At 35.3% G+C, this 16,870-nt stretch overlaps 2 protein-coding genes across 8 annotated transcripts in view; both read right to left on the bottom strand.

The window, feature by feature from the left end:
- Positions 1 to 7,707, bottom strand: part of cpeb1a (cytoplasmic polyadenylation element binding protein 1a) — a 13,892-nt gene extending 6,185 nt beyond the window's left edge. The window contains 6 exon segments of the mRNA XM_073831742.1: positions 1,290 to 1,379; positions 1,471 to 1,584; positions 4,109 to 4,364; positions 4,494 to 4,696; positions 7,309 to 7,506; positions 7,588 to 7,707. Coding sequence (XP_073687843.1) covers positions 1,290 to 1,379; positions 1,471 to 1,584; positions 4,109 to 4,364; positions 4,494 to 4,696; positions 7,309 to 7,506; positions 7,588 to 7,615 — 889 coding nt within the window. The 5' untranslated portion in view covers positions 7,616 to 7,707.
- Positions 7,708 to 11,709: 4,002 nt separating this feature from the next.
- The window catches only part of ap3b2 (adaptor related protein complex 3 subunit beta 2), a 78,278-nt gene continuing 73,117 nt past the window's right edge, over positions 11,710 to 16,870 (bottom strand). For all 7 annotated transcript variants that reach the window (XM_073831790.1, XM_073831788.1, XM_073831789.1 and 4 more), the window contains 2 exons: positions 15,163 to 15,301; positions 11,710 to 12,947 (listed from right to left, as the gene is read on the bottom strand). In XM_073831790.1, the coding sequence (XP_073687891.1) occupies positions 12,797 to 12,947; positions 15,163 to 15,301 (290 nt within the window). In that variant the 3' untranslated portion in view covers positions 11,710 to 12,796. The remainder of the gene's footprint in view (positions 12,948 to 15,162; positions 15,302 to 16,870) is intronic.

Genomic DNA, 16,870 nt, shown 5'->3' on the forward strand with positions numbered 1-16,870 from the left:
TACATTTATATTTGTAATATAATAATTAGTAATAATAACCATAATATATATAATAATGTATAATATATAATATATAGTATAATATTATTAATATATATATATATATATATAATTAATAATAATGTAATTTATGTTATTTATAAATTGACATTTATTTTTATAATATATATATATATATATATATATATATATATATATATATATAAATTCATAATAATGCAATTTATGCATATATTGACATTTGTACATTTATATTTATAATTTAATAATTATTAAAAATTATTATTATAATTTTCAATATTTATATAACATTTAAAAAAATATATATATATATATATAATTCATAATTCGTAATTTGTACATTTACATTTATAATATATATATATAATAAACTGTATATCTATAAAAATAGATATTATTATTATAACTTATAAATATAAATGTATAAATATATCAAAATATGCATACATTACATTATTATGAATAATAAAAAATAGTTAAAAGTAAAATGTTGTTATGCAAATAAAATGTCATATTAAAATTATAAAGCAGTCTGCATGTCTAAAATATATGCATATAAAATATTAGTTAAACTAAAAATCAATTATATATCTTAGTAAAATCTCATTTTTACTTTTTTAAATTGAATGATTAAATGGTTTGATGATTTTTTATTGTCATCATTAAAGGCATTTTAGGTAGGGTTTGTTATCTAAACTAAATAAAAATTTAAACGAATTTAAATTAAATTAAATTTTAATTTTAACCTTAACGTGTAACTTATTAAATAAATAATAATGATAAAAATATTATTTAAGCAAAAACCAAAAAAAGCACATAGAATTATAAAAAAAAGTTCATTCAAAATATGAAGAGATGAAAACTATAATGGTATATGAAGAACAACAAAATTACACTGATTTAAATGTGCTAAATATTCATTTTCAAATATCAGTAATAATATAAAAGTTATTCTTGCTGTTACTTTATCATATTCAGCTAAGATTTCCGAGCAAAATTATGTGTGACAGATGCTGATAATCTGGAAATGATTTAAAAAACCTTCTAGTTCCTGAAAAGCACTGATAATCCACTAGGGGGCAGAAGACATGACAAAATTTCACTGTCTACATTACAAAATTCAGGAAAGTGTTGATAATGTCAATCATATAGAGACCCTAGAAAGCTATGTATCATACATCATACAAATATCTTTCTATATCAGTTCATTTTGCACTAAGCCTATTTAGTATGCGATATTGTTTAATTGTATTGAATTTCACTGTTACCTTGCGGAGGACAGCGTGGATGTTTGCCATCTTTACCAGGCCACTCGACTTTCAATGGACCAAAAACACTAAATGTGTTCAACAGACTTGCTACAGAGACAGAAAAGTTTTTATTTACAACTTGCTTGTGTTCAGAAACATAATATAAAATAAAAACCTACACGAGTGTCAGTCATCTCACCCTCTGTGATGTCCCACGGCACTCCTCCCAGAAACACTTTACAGGAGTAAACAGGGTTTTTGTAGTGGCGTGGAGGAAGTCGTCCTTCCCAGGTGTAAGTGGCTTCATTTACGGCTGTGAGAAACGGTCATAAAATCACAACAATATTAATAACAGATATAGACAGAGTGCCGCAAAACTAAACACTAAATTAAATTAAAACAATAAATTAAATTAAAACAATAAATTAAACAATAAATTAAACACTAATACGTGTTTAATTTAATATTTATCCATTTTTAACTCTGACAAATAACAGTCTAACAAAATATTTTTGAGTATCATATTCGATACATCAAGCTTTTATGGCCCATATAGTATATTTTTTTATTCAGAGGCCTGAGTAAAAATATGTGATTTAGTGCAATAGCTGATATTCAAGGCCAAAATGTAAGATGCAGTTCTGTTAGCTTGTGTAAGGAATAATTGACAACAAAATAATTAACCCCTGAGGGCTTAGAAATTTGCATATCAAATATGATATGGTAGGCTTTATAGTGCTAAATGGATAGCTCAACCTAAAAAAAAATGAAAACTGACCCATGATTTACTCATCCTCAAGCCATCCTAGGTGTATATGACTTTATTCTTTCATACTAATACAATCGGAGTTACATTAAAAAATGCTCTTCCAAGCTTTATAATGGCAGTGAATGGATGTTGTGATTCTGAAGTCCAATAAAGCGCATCCTTCCTTCATAAAAATGCTCCGAGGGGGGGGTTTCATAAAGGCCTTCTGAAGTGAACTAATGCATTTGTGTAAAAAATTATATTCATATTCAAACTAAATAAACCATAATCTCTAGCTTCAACTAACTGTCGTCACTATCGCGCTCATAAGAGGGTGGCATATGGATATTTTTCTTACAAAAAACGCATCGATTTGCTTCAAAAGGCCTTTTTTTCACCACTTGGAGTCGTGTGGGATACTTTTTATGATGGATGGATGCACTTCACTGGAGTTCGAAATCTCAACATCCATTCACTCCCATTATAAAGCTTAGAAGAGACAGGACATTTTTTACTATGTCTCCGATTGGATTCATCTGAAAGTAGAAAGGATGGCTTGAGGGTGAGTAAATTAGGGGCAGCCGTGGCCTAATGGTTAGAGAGTCGGACTTGTAACCCAAAAGGTTGCAGGTTCGAGTCTCAGGTCCGGCAGGGATTGTAGGTGGGGGGAGTGAATGTACAGCACTCTCTCCACCCTCAATACCACGACTGAGGTGAGTCCCTTGAGCAAGGCACCGATCCCCCAACTGCTCCCCGGGCGCCGCAGCATTGGCTGCCCACTGCTCCGGGTGTGTGTTCACGGTGTGTGTGTGTTCACTACTGTGTGTGTGCACTTGGATGGGTTAAATGCAGAGCACAAATTCCTAGTATGGGTCACCATACTTGGCCTCACTTCACCTCCTTTCCTTTCCTAAATCATGGTGTGATTTTCATTTTTGGGTGAACTATCACTTTAAACTTGATATGGCACCTTATGAACATGACACTCACAATGTTAAATGCTGAAAACTGACAACTAGCCATCTGCATTCACACTTTGAGCATCACATTTTATTTTTAAATAAAATGGCATGTCAAGTTAAAAATAGTTCAACTGTCAAAAACGTGTCACAAAACACCTGCTTTGAGTTTCCCTGAGCTTTCTCTGAACGTAAGTATAATTTTAAACGATTACTCCACTTCCAAAACATAAATTTCATGATAATTTACTCATCCCCATGTCATCCAAGATGTTTACGTCTTTCTTTCTTCAGTCGCAAGGAAATTCATTTTTTTAGGAAAACATTCCAGAATTTTTCTCCATGTAGTGGACTTTAATGGTGCTGAACTGATTGAAGGTTAAAAATGCAGTTTCAATGCAGCTTCAAAAGCCTCTAAACAATCCCAGCCGAGGAATAAGGGTCTTATCTAGTGAAACGAATGGTTATTTTCTAAAAAACGTACAATTTATATACTTTTTAACCTCAAATGCTCGTCTTGTCTAGCTCTGCAATGCAAATGTGTACTCTCGGTTCAAGAAAGTTAGGGTATGTCGAAAAAATCCCATCTCATTTCCTCCTCCGACTTCAAAATCACCCTACATCGCTACAGAAGTACCAACCCAGTATTTACAAAGTGGACGTGCAAAGAAGACCAGATGCCCTTTACAAAAAAAGGTAAAACAGCGATGTAGGGCGATTTTGAAGTTGGAGGACGCCCTGTCTCAAACTGGAGTGCACAGAGTACACATGCGCATTGCAGAGCTAGACAAGACAAGCATTTGTGGTTAAAAAGTGTATCAATATTATGAAATATTAATAATATTTAATATTATTTAGGAAAATGAGCAATCGTTTCGCTAGATAAGACCCTTATTCCTCGGCTGGGATTGTTTAGAGGCTTTTCAAGCTGCACTGAAACTGCATTTTTAACCTTCAATCCATTGACCACTATTATAGTTTACAATATGGAGAAAAATCCTGAAATGTTTCCCTTTCAAGAAAGAAAGACATGAATATCTTGGATGACATGGAGGTGAGTAAATTATCAGGAATATTATATTCTGGACGTGGAGTAATCCTTTAAGCATAGGTGGCTAATGTCACTGTACCTGCAGCTTGTTTATGCAGTTTTGCCTCTCTCTCAATGCAGAACGTGGGTTTGTTCAAGCCCAAAGCATCCCAGCCAGGCCAGACGGGGCCTGTTGACCAGCACCCAACCATTGACCCCTCAGCCCGAGCACTGGGAGTGTTCGTGAAGGCATTCAGCGGGTTCTGCTCCAAATGGGCATCGGTGTCCAGTTTCACACCCTCCGCCTGCAGTCCAGGCAGCATCATAGGCAACGGAGGAGAAACTCTGAGAGAGACCTAATAGAGACAGATACAGATAGAACTTTAATGTAACTTTTTGAACTCCGTCACTATGGAAACAGAATCTTTGAAAGGTTACACTGTACACTTTTGGGTTCCGTATCAGAGCAGAATGATTTTGCTTACTAGGTGGTCGGATCCTGATGAGATGGCACTGTTCTCGGAGTTGACAGGGCTGCTGGATCCTGAGGGCAGCAGAGAGTGAGGTTCGAGTGCCGCCATTAGGCTGGAGAAGTGCTCCAGTGGATCTCCAGATGCAGACTCATGAGTCTGGAAAGCATGCTGCTGACCTGAATCACCACCTTCCAAAGCACCCAAGAGATCCAACGCTGCAGGAGAGAATCAGTGTGTATTTAATCGGATGTGAACAGCTTTTCAATGACAGAACAACTGTTTTACAGTTTTTGGCTTTTGACGACACTGAAAATAATATAAATTGACATAAAATGTTTCTTGAGCAGCAAATCAACATATTATTATGATTTCTGAAGGATCATGAGACACTGAGGACTGGAGTAATGATGCTGAAAATTCAGTTTTGCATCGCAGGAATTAATTACTTTTTAAATTAGATTAAAATAGAAAAGAGTTCATTGAAATTGAACAAATATTTCGCAACATTCCTGTGTTTACTGTAATCAAATAAATGTAATTTTTTTAATCTTACCAATCCAAAGATTGTTTAAACCAATAAATGATACAAATTCTTTATGAAATAAAAAATACAGTTGAGGTCAGTACTAAATAAGGTCAGTACTAAATAAAAAAACAACATGCATTTTGTATGATCCCTCTTATTTTGGTAAAATAATTAACATTTTGCAGATTCTGCAAGGTGTGTGTAAACTTTTGACCTTAAGTATAAACATAAAATATGAGTATGAGCATTAGCTACTTTTTACAATCCGGCCAACTTCTGGCTGGACCAGTGATGTGAATTATTATGTGTGAATGTCTGTATGAAATTCTGTCCAAACATACACTTTATCTCTATTCCTGCAAAAAGACTGAATGAATGAGCAAACAGCTGGATGAGACAGCAGAAATAAGCTCGGTCTGTGTGTTTCTGTGTGTGTGTGTGTGTGTGTGTGTGTGTGTGTGTCCCTCTTTTACTGGATTTGGGTCAGAACAAACCTTAGGCACATCATGGCTTTCATTTAAAACAAGAATGGACACACTCATTTTCGCTTGTAATCTGAGATAGGGAAGCTAAAGGGAAAGTCAAAATGAAATGCAAGCCAACGCTAATGAATCCAGCATTCTGTCCTCGGTGAACAGTGTGAAAATGATTAGTCATGAGTGAGAAATCAAGATATGAGACATCACTACAGTTTAGACCTTCCAGAACAATCCATCAATATTGTTCTGGAAGGTCTGAACCAAAAACAAAAACATTTTATATATATATTTTATACATTATATATATATATATATATATATATATATATATATATATATATATATATATATAACAACACTGACTAAGTACTTAAAATAAAAAAATAAAATTTTATACAAACACATGTTAAATAAACAATATAAAAAGTAACTATATTTAACTATATGAAACCTGTTTAATTTTAAAAATGTATATATTTTTAATTTAATATATACATTTTTAAAATTAAATAAAATATATATATATAATAAAGATTCAAAGATTTTTTTTTTTTTACAAAATTTTGCTAGTAAATGTATCTTTTTAAAGAGATGTTTATATATTTTATCTTATATATTTTAATTTGTATTATAAAAAATCTTTATAATAATTTATATTGATTTATATATTTATATTGAAATTATGTAGATATTTTAATACATATTACTTAACTATATGAAACCTGTTTAAATTTAAAAAAAATATTTTTTCATGTGTGTGTGTGTGTGTGTGTGTGTGTATACATACACACATATACAATTTCAAAAATAAATTCAAGATTAGATAACATTACATTTATATTTATATATAGTAATAATATACAGTAAATATACATACTATATAAAATAATATGAACTGTAACTATATGAAATCTGTTTAATTATAAAAATCTATATTTCTTTAAGGAAAATTTTAATACATATTAAAAAAATAGAATATGTATTAAATGTAACTATATTTTACAATATAAAACCAAAACCTATATTTGATTATAAAAGTCTATATATTTTTTTTAATTATAATTATATATAAGTATTTAAATAAATCAAAAAATGCAATTTACTGTAAACATACTAATCATTTAAACAATATAAAAGTATATATTATAGGGATGCACCGATCCGTATCGGCCGATCACTTGCGCGTTTTGTCAGTAAAGCCGGTTCTGTAATCAGCGGTAAATGCCATCAGGTGCGTGATTTCACGTTGAGCCGTATATATTACACACAACCGTTGTTCACTGACGAGCTGCGCACATTCACACTGATAATGAACATTGATTTGCGCAGCTCGTCGGTAAACAACGGCTGTGAGTAGTATATACGGCTCAACGTGAAATCACGCACCTGATGGCATTTACCGCTGATTACAGAACCGGCTTTACTGACAAAACGCGCAAGCATGATCGACCGATACGTATCGGTGCATCCCTAATATATTACATTATATTACAAATAATTCTGTATAAATTATTTAAAAATAAAAAAGTACATAGAAGTGATCAATATAAACAATATTCAAGACTGAAGTCAAGTCAAAATTTTACTACTCAAGAAAATGTATATTTTTTAAGGGATGTTTATATATTTTCATTTGTATTATAAAATATTTTATTTTTCATTTACATTAAAATTATGTAAATATTTGATTTATATATTACTGTATATTTCAAAATAATCGAGACAAAAACACTGAGAAAGAGTCTAAAAACTAACTTGAACAGACAGATAGGAGCGGTCATTCAGCATTTTAACAGTACACTGGTCACACAGGTTCACTCACCGGGCGTTTGGGAGCAGGGTTGGGTTGCCCGCTGGGACTCTGGGCGGCTCCAGGGCTGGTGGTTCCAGCAGGGGAAGCTCAGAGACAGCAGGCCCAGACTGAGTTCATCAACGCTGGGCACGGCAGCCAGAGGATCCTGCTGCTCTGGAGCGAACAGCATTCTGCTAACCAGCGGAGAGCAGGCTGTGCCCGAACCATCTATGAGAGACAGAGACAGAGAGAGAGAGAGAGTTACAGAGGCACAAAGACTCACAACCGAACCCGGTTTCCTGTACCGACCTGCCGTGGGTCCAGTGGAGGTCATCATACTGCTGTGTGTTCATCACTGACCTGTTAAACATGTGACCGGCCCGCTCAAACCTCACACACTGCTGCTAGTGCTAAAGCCATGCTCACTCCATCACACACACACTCGGTCTGCCAGAACAGCCTCACCACCTCCCGTCCCTCTCTGTGTGTGTGAATCACGTGTACTGTCTGTCTCTCTGGCCCGTCTCCCGTTCATGGCCTGACTCAGCAGAGAGACAGACCGAAGGGGGCAGGGCTCCAGTGATCACTATGATTCAGCTCATTTGATTTCACACACACTCGTCTCTCTCTGCTAAACCCAGGCTGTACCAGACACACCCTAGTGTCGGACAAAAGGGGCGTTCACAGTCACAGCGAGTAAGTATACAACATTACTGGGGCGTGTACAAAAATATGGGACGTGATGAGGGGGGCGTGTCCGAAAATATGCAACGTGATGGAGGTGTAATCAAAAGTATCCTTTTTTATATTAAAAATAAGCAAGCAAGCCCAGGCCAGATGAGAAACAGTAACGAGTAACTAAGTAACTGAGTAGCTCGATTAGTTACTTTTTAGGGAGTAATGCAATATTGTAACTTTCAAGTAACTTTCCCCAACAGTAGCAACATAATGGGGGCGTGTCCTAAGTATGCAACGTGATTGGGGCAAAAGTATGCAGCATGATAGGGTGTTTCCAGATTTTTGCAATGTCAAATCTGCCATGTTTGTTTTTTTAACAGATCACCTGACATACCATGTGACAGAAAATAAGAAAAACATACTAACAGCTGATTTTGCCCTTTTTTTCCATGTCAAACTATTATTGTAGTAAAATTATATATATATATATATATACACACACATATATAAATACGTTTTTGAACAGCAAGATTTTTAATGTTTTTAGAGAAGTCTCTTCATTTATTTGATCCAAAGTATAGCAAAAAGAAGTACAATTTTGAAATATTTTTACTATTTGAAACAACTGTTTTCTATTTGAATATATTTTAAAATCTAATTTATTCCTGTGATTTCAAAGCTGAATTTTTAGCGTCATTACTCCAGTCACATGATCCTTAGGAAATCATTCTAATATTCTGATCTGCGGCTCAAAAGCCATTTACATTTATTATTATCACATTCTTTAAGAAAAAATAATGTGCCCTCTTCCATACAGACAATATCTTCTGTATTACTGCTGTAATTATGACAAAACTTTTATGGTGGCCCCGAGTTTGAACTTCCACAATGCTGTTTCAAAGGGCTCTAAACGATCACAGCCGAGGAAAGAAGGGTCTTATCCAGCAAAAAGATTGGTTATTTTCTAAAAAAAAAATTACATTTTATATACTTTTTAACCTCAAATGTTTGTCTTGTCTAGCTCTGTGTGTACTCTGTGTAGAGATTTAAAATTATATAAATTGTAAATGTTTTTAGAAAATAACAGATCGATTCGCTAGATAAGACCTTTCTTCCTTGGCTGGGATCATTTAGAGCCCTTTGAAGCTGCATTTAAACTGCATTCTGGAAGTTCAAACTCGGGAGCACCATATAGAAGTCCATTATATGAAGAGAAATCCTGAAATGTTTTCCTCAAAAAACATAATTTCCTTACGACTGAAGAAAGAAAGACATGAACATATTGGATGACAAGGGGGTGGGTACATTATCTGTAAATTTTTGTTCTGAAAGTTAATTATGCTCTATTTCACTGTCACGTTCACATTCAGTTATCTGTGTGCGTGTTGTTTGTGGATCTCACCTGGGAAGTGTTTCCAAACGTTTTGTGGATTGCCTCCTGTGAACGGCCCAAAGACCATGTGAGCTCCAGGATCTCCATATCCAGCATTGCTGTGTTTTTCCTCTCTCTGTTAAAACAGCATTGCACATGCACAAATTCACTAAATTATCTGAGACAATTGTCATATAAGTTGACTTGCAACTAGTTAACTAAAGGCCAACATTACTTGTACTTGATTTTTTGAGCAGGCCTCTGTTCAACTTGCTATACAGTAGGATGTCTGGCTCTGCATTTACCTCACAATTACAAAAAAACACTTTTGAGACAAGCTAGCAAACTACACTTAGGCTACTGTCACATGAAGTGTGTCTTAAAACCTAGTTTGATCCCTATTTAGACAGCAACTACACTACTATTCTTTAATTTTTTAATTTTATACCAAAATTCCCTTCATCTTGTTTATTCTTTGGTAAACTACATTTTGTTGCTTGTCTCAATTTGTGTACGTTGTGTTTGCACTGTTTTCATCATACGCAGCTAAACTGCAAATGTTTGGTGCTGATGTAGAATTCGCGCCATTAAAAACGGAAACTGAACGTGTGTACGACCCTCTTTCACACACGTAGACTGTCTCTTACCCTCCAGAAATCCATTAGAGCGTCTACGCGCAGCTCAAAATGACAAAACACACCAATTTTTTACTTTATAAAACAGTTCAGGCCGCTGGACTTAAAACGAGTGCAACGCAGCTTTACAACAAACTCAGGCTCAAACCAGAGCACGTTTCAGTAATTTTCGGATTAAACAGGTGTATGACTACAGCATTAGCAAGTCACGCGCACGGTCACGCGCCCAGACCATATACAGTATAGGCTGGTGCTAGTTGTCACACGGTAAATTGTGACGAGGTTTATATTTCGGTAACGGAAATGTGTTTTAAACGTATTGACTTTACACATGGTTTTAAAATAAACATTCGAAATATTTTAATATACAATTACTTTTACAATTTAAAAAGGAAAAGAAAAAGAATTGCGACTGCTTTTGGTGCATGTTGTCACTTTTGTTCAGTAAATTATATATCGTATATCCCTGGACCATATTCAATTACCTTTAGTGAATAAGACGTTAAGTTATGCGTTTATATACAAATGCGTTTTATGAATAAATCAACTGGAATAAAGTGTGACAACTTGCCCCGGCATACCTATTTGCATACCATATAACTTTAGGTCAGAAACCTTATTATGATCACCATACTATGTTGTCTGTAATGTCAAATACTTAAATAGACCCAATTACTTTAATCAATATGTTAAAAATATAGTTTAAAACTGTATCTTAATTATACATGTAAAAGCTCACAGGAGCCTGCAATATTATGACCAAAAATCATTATAGTAGATTACTATTGTAATAATGATTATTTACCGATAAGGAAAACAAAACGTTTTTGTTTCGTTTTGGGCACATCACATCCTGGCTTCAAAGCCTATGTTACTAGTTATGTAAAAACTCCCGTTATTATCACTGAAGCTACGAAATTATCTATTTACATCGTGCACCGTGTTGTTCATGATGAGGTAATTGGTGCGAGGTCAACAACAGCTCCAGCGTTTTCAGCGCTGACTAATGTTCTCAACACTAATCTAAGCGCCTCTGATTGGCCAATGCATTCTTAAATTCAACAGAAACGCGTTTGATTGGTTATAAGGCTCAACGCTGCACATAGAGCGCAAAAGCAGCCTGATGCACTGTGAAGGAGTCTTAAATGTAATTCCGTGATTCATTTTACATCTCATTATACATTTCATTTTAATCGCGACAGCTGTAATACATTGTTCATTTGTGAAGGGGCATTTTTTTACCCCTTCGTCTTAAACATGTGGCACTTTTGTTCATTTTCGTGGCATTTATCTCACAAGCCCTCATTAATTTTAGACCCTGATAACCACCTTTTTCTTCCCCTAAGAGCGGGCACAGCCATTTGTCAACTTTATGGGTCTGGCTTCTGGTTTCATCCGTGTCCAGCTATTTTTAGCTGTACAAAACATCTTGTTTTGATGCAGATTGGTGTGACTTATCATTTTATTTTAATGTATTATCTTAATTACAGTTTTACTGTTTACGTCATTATTCTTCTCGTTATTTCCCTATAGCGGATAACCCTGCTGAAAAAAACAGCCTGGTTTTAAAGGAGTTTTGGCCACTTCCTGGCCAGCTAAAACAAGTTACTTCCAGCTTAAACCAGCTAAAACCAGCCAACCAGCCTAGGCTAGTTTTAGCCGTTTTGTCCAGCAGTGAATAAACCTTTAGTCTCATTTCCATATTAAAGAAAAAGGTGGATAAACACATCAAAATTAGACGACATCTTAATTTGAGTGTGCGTTCTCTTTTATTGACATTTAAAACTCTTTATAATAAATAGAGATATAATATTCAAACAACACATGATTTCCAACAGTCACACAGAGATGAGTCAGTGAAGCTGGATTTCATTTTCAACCTAGGGGAGAAGGAAGATCTGGTTTATGCCATCAAGCACATCATCATAACTAAAAAAAGGTCTAAAACTAACTACTAACGGCATCTTCACCAGGATAAACGGCTCCAGATTGCATTAAAATATCTAAAATAGCCGGATTGTGAGATACAGTTTTCATCCGAGAGCTTCACGAGAACAAGAAGCTGATGAACGTTGAGTGATACACCAGTCCATAGTTCTAAATTCAGCAGTTACACATTCGCAAATACAGATAAGACATAAATTTCCTGTCGAGAGAGATTTGACGAAGTTGCTACAACGTGAAGGTAGTGAATTCATACTGATGTGTTTTGAAGCTTTTGATTTTCCGAAGCCAACAGAAAGCATCTGTGTTATGAAACTGACACGAACAAGTTCCAGAGAGTTCAACTAAGTTCATGTTTCAAAACTAGTTTTTGGAAACAAGTCTGCTGTCGTCATTGGGATGCGGTCTGGCATCAGATGTAAGACAGATAAACACTAAAAATAAGCCGCACAGAGTTTCTATTGATTTTAGGAAGATCACAAAGGCAGAAAAACGAATCACTCAGATGATTTTTAGTCTCGTTTCACTGAGCAGATGGATTTATTAACTGGTTACTGACTTGTGGTGTCCAAAAACCGTCGGCCATGTATGCTGTATATCCTAAAGAGCTTCTAAATTGAAATCAATGCAAGTTTGTGCATTACTTCATGTGAGTTTGTTGTAAAGACGACCTTGACTAACTGTCTTCGATTCCATGCAACATTCAACAGAAGAACATAAGAGGAACATCCTGATTACGGGGTCATGAATGTTATCGTCGCTGTTCTGACGTCAGTTCTAAGTATATTTTTGATGCTACAAGCCAGTCCACGTGAGGGAAATATCTACACAGAGATGCGAATCGATGCAGTAAGCAGCAGTAGGAAGGTGTTGACTCTAGGGGGCGCCATCACTGCGACAAGGCCTGCAGGATGTCCTTAACCAGCATCGTGCCAATCACCATCTTCTCGCAGTTTACTGTCAGCTGGGCTCCGCCGCCGTCCTTCGTAGTGACGGTGACCAGCACGAGACAACCGCTGCTGACCGTTTTACCCGCGAATCTGTAAACAGGAGCGGAAGGAGGAGGAGGAGGTGTACTGAGATTTCAAAAAGATCACAGGCCAGAAAAACAGACAGCAAGGCGAAGAAAAGCAAAGAATGAAAGAGCTTAACATACTCAAATAAACCCTTTAATCATAAAATACACAGGAACATACAAATTCTTTTAAAATATAACTAATACTGGAACTAGTTAAAGGAGTAGTTGTATTCAGCCCCTTGCCATCCAAGATGTTCATGTCTTTCTTTCTTCAGTCGTAAAGAAATTATGTTTTTTGAGGAAAACATTTCAGGATTTCTCTCCATATAATGGACTTCTATGGTGCCCCCAGAGTTTGAACTTCCAAAACTTCAACAGCTTCAAAGAGCTCTAAACGATCACAGCCGAGGAAAGAAGGGTCTTATCTAGCAAAACAATTTGTGTTTTCTAAAAAAATTACAATTTATATACTTTTTAACCTCGTAATGCTCGTCTTGTCTAGCTCTGGGTATACACTGTGTATTCTGGTTCAAGACAGTTAGGGTATGTCAAAAAACTCCCATCTCATTTTCTAAATCGTCAATCATCACTGTTTTACCTTTTTTTGTAAAAGGTGTTTGATCTTATTTGCACGTTCACTTTGTAAACACTGGGTCGGTACTTCTGCAGAGATGTAGGACAATATTGAAGTTGGAGGAGATAATGATATGGGAGTTTTTTGACATACCCTAACTGTCTTAAACTGGAATACACAGAGTTCACGCAGAGCTAGTCAGTGTTGTTTTTGACAACCATCTTAGATTTAGTCTTAGTCTTAGTCTTTTGGACTAAAATGGTTATTAGTTTTAGTCAAATTTTAGTCACTTCTATATGTGATAGTTTTAGTCCAATTTTAGTCGACGAAAAGTCAAGAAGGTTTTAGTCTAGTTTTAGTCAAAAAAAGGGGGAAAAGTAGTCTTTTAACAAATTAATGTAGGTCAGTAAGTATTTTGCTGTTGGGTAGTGTCACTTATAAGTTCTGAAAATAGCAGACCTATAGTTCAACACAATGTGAGCTTCCGGATCGACTATTTTTTACCAATAATTACAATAATGAAGGAATGTTTTAAAACATAAAAGACAAACAAGGATGGAATGCTAAAACGGCTTGCCATAGTAGTATGGCAAAGAGTATTTAATGCTAAAACGGCTTGCCATAGCGGCAGATATTTTTCGGTTTTAATTGGCATGCACAATAAGCAGAAATGTCATGCATTTTAAACGCCTGACGGACCACTAACATTTTCGTCTATTCTCGTCTCGTCAACGAAAACTCACACACGTCTCGTCATCTTTTAGTCATCAACGAGCCAATTTTATCTCGTCAACGTCTCGTTATCGTCATGGAAAAAAGTGGCGTCAACGAAATGATTTCGTCATCGTCATCGTTGACGAAAACAACTCCAGTCTAGGCAAGATGAGCGTTTGAGATTAAAAAGTATATAAATTGTAAATGTTTTTAGAAAATAACCGATCGTTTCACTAGATAAGACCCTTCTTTCTCGGCTGGGGTCATTTAGAGCCCTTTGAATCTGCATTTAAACTGCATTTTGGAAGTTCAAACTCTGGGGCACCATAGAAGTCCATTATATGGAGAGAAATCCTGAAATTTCTTTACGACTGAAGAAAGAAAGTCATGAACATCTTGGATGACAAGGGGGTGAGTACATTATCTGTAACTTTTTGTTCTGAAAGTGAACTACTCCTTTAAAGGTTGTATCAGCGATTTCAAGCCTGAAACATAAAGTGTCAAACTCAGCTGAGCTTTCTTCATGATCCGCTCGCTGCCTGCCCCATAAATTGGCTTTCGTACTGGTGCAGGGATGTGAGGGAGGCAGAGCGAAAGTCCACAACACCAACCCCCTGACGGTGATTGGTTGGAACACTGTTTGTTTTGCTGTGGAATCGTTGGTAGCACCGATTGTTTTTTTGGCATATCTCGGACCCTATGCTGACCACAGAGACGCGTTTTTTTTTTTACAGCCAATTTATGGGGCAGGCAGCGAGTGGATCATGAAGAAAGCTCAGCTGAATTTGACACTTTATGTTTCAGGCTTGAAATCACTGATACAACCTTTAAGGCCCAAATGGCACACTTAGTATGTACTTAGTATGTCCCGGCTGTTTACTACACGACAGTATACGCAATATTTTGTGATTTATTTGGGACAGGGCCACTGTCTTTATGTGTGTGTTACCTGCACTCTTTATCTGAACCGCATGGTACTCTGCTCAAGTTGGCGGTGGCTGTGACTCTCTCGACGATGACATGTTCGTTCACACATTTATCTCCCAGTGTCAACTTCTCTGAGATTTCATTCATTCCCATCAGTTTGCCTGTGGAAAGAGACAGAAAGCATCTCTTTGTCAGATTAGTGCTCTATCAAACTGTCCTAAAATGTGTTGATACACATTAGCTGAAAGCTAGTGAAATTAGAAATATTTTATGTTGATTATTATTGTTTAAACAACAAATAGACAAGAACCAAAAAACAGATGCATTAATTAAAGAATCGGTAACCAATTAAAAAGAAAATAGTTAATCTATCTGTTAAAATAATGATACGTATTATGTAAAATGCATATGAATATGCATATGTTTGTAATTTTTATGAGCTTTTGTTTTTTTTAAATATTACTAGCTTCACTTTATTTTCATTTAATTTTTCCTTATAGTAATTTAGTTTTTGTCATTTTTATTAGCTTTTTGATTATCTTTAATTCATTTTTATTTTTATTATTTGAGTTTTAGGCATTTTAGTACTTCAACAAAAGCATATTTTAGTTAGTTGACAAGGCAACATTTCTAATTTTCGGGAAGTTTTTCCATCTATTATTTATGTTTCATTTCCGCTTTATTTCACTTTCCAAAATAATTTTAGTTGTAATAATTTTTGTCATTTTTATAAGCTTTTTTATATTACTATTTAGCTTTAATTCATTTTTATTTCAGTTTTATTAATTTTGTTTTTGTCATTTTATGAGCTTGTGTTTTTTAAAAATATTCCTATTTAGGTGAAATTCATTTTCATTTCCGTTTTAGTAACTTGTTTTTAAAATATTTATATTTAGCTTTAATTCATTTTTATTTCATTTTAGGAATTGTTTTTGTCATTTTTGAGCTTGCTTGTTTAAATATTTAGCTTTACATCATTTTCGTTTCAATTTGTCTTAATAATTTTGTTTTTGACATTTTTATTAGCTTCTGTCATTTAAAATATTTCTATTTAGCCTTAAAGGGATAGTTCACCCAAAAATGAAAATTTGATGTTTATCTGCTTACCCCCAATGCATCCAAGATGTAGGTTACTTTGTTTCTTCAGAAAAACACAAACGAATATTTTTAACGAAAACCGGTGCAGTCTGCCAGCCTTATCATGGAAGTGGATGGGCACCAGACCTTTAAAAGTAAACAAAAACATGCACAGACAAATCCAAATTACACCCTGCGGCTCGTGATGATACAATGATGTCTGAAGACACGAAACGATCGGTTTTTGTGAGAAACTGAACAGTATTTATATCATTTTTTACCTTTGATACACAGCCACGTCCATCTCTCCTGAGCACGAGTTTGGCATCAGTCACGTCACATGTGCACGCGCTTCTGGCGTAGAATACGCAAACGCCGGAAGCGATCTGTTGCATGTATACGACACTCATTGTTTACACAGAGCACAGAGATTGTGTGTATAGCGGCTATTCAAAATGGTTATTACTTGCGCGTATCCTGATTGTTTAAACCGATTTAAAGCTAAAAGATTACATTAGTTTGCGCAAACTCATCCGGGACTTTTCACTGATTTCCCCCTACGGCGTTTGCGTATTCTACGCTAGAGCGCGTGCTCATGTGACGTGGCTGATGCCAAACTCGTGCTCATGACAGATGGACGTGGCTGTGTATCA

This window comes from Garra rufa, chromosome 25, assembly GCF_049309525.1.
Source record: "Garra rufa chromosome 25, GarRuf1.0, whole genome shotgun sequence".
NCBI classification, from domain to species: domain Eukaryota; kingdom Metazoa; phylum Chordata; class Actinopteri; order Cypriniformes; family Cyprinidae; genus Garra; species Garra rufa.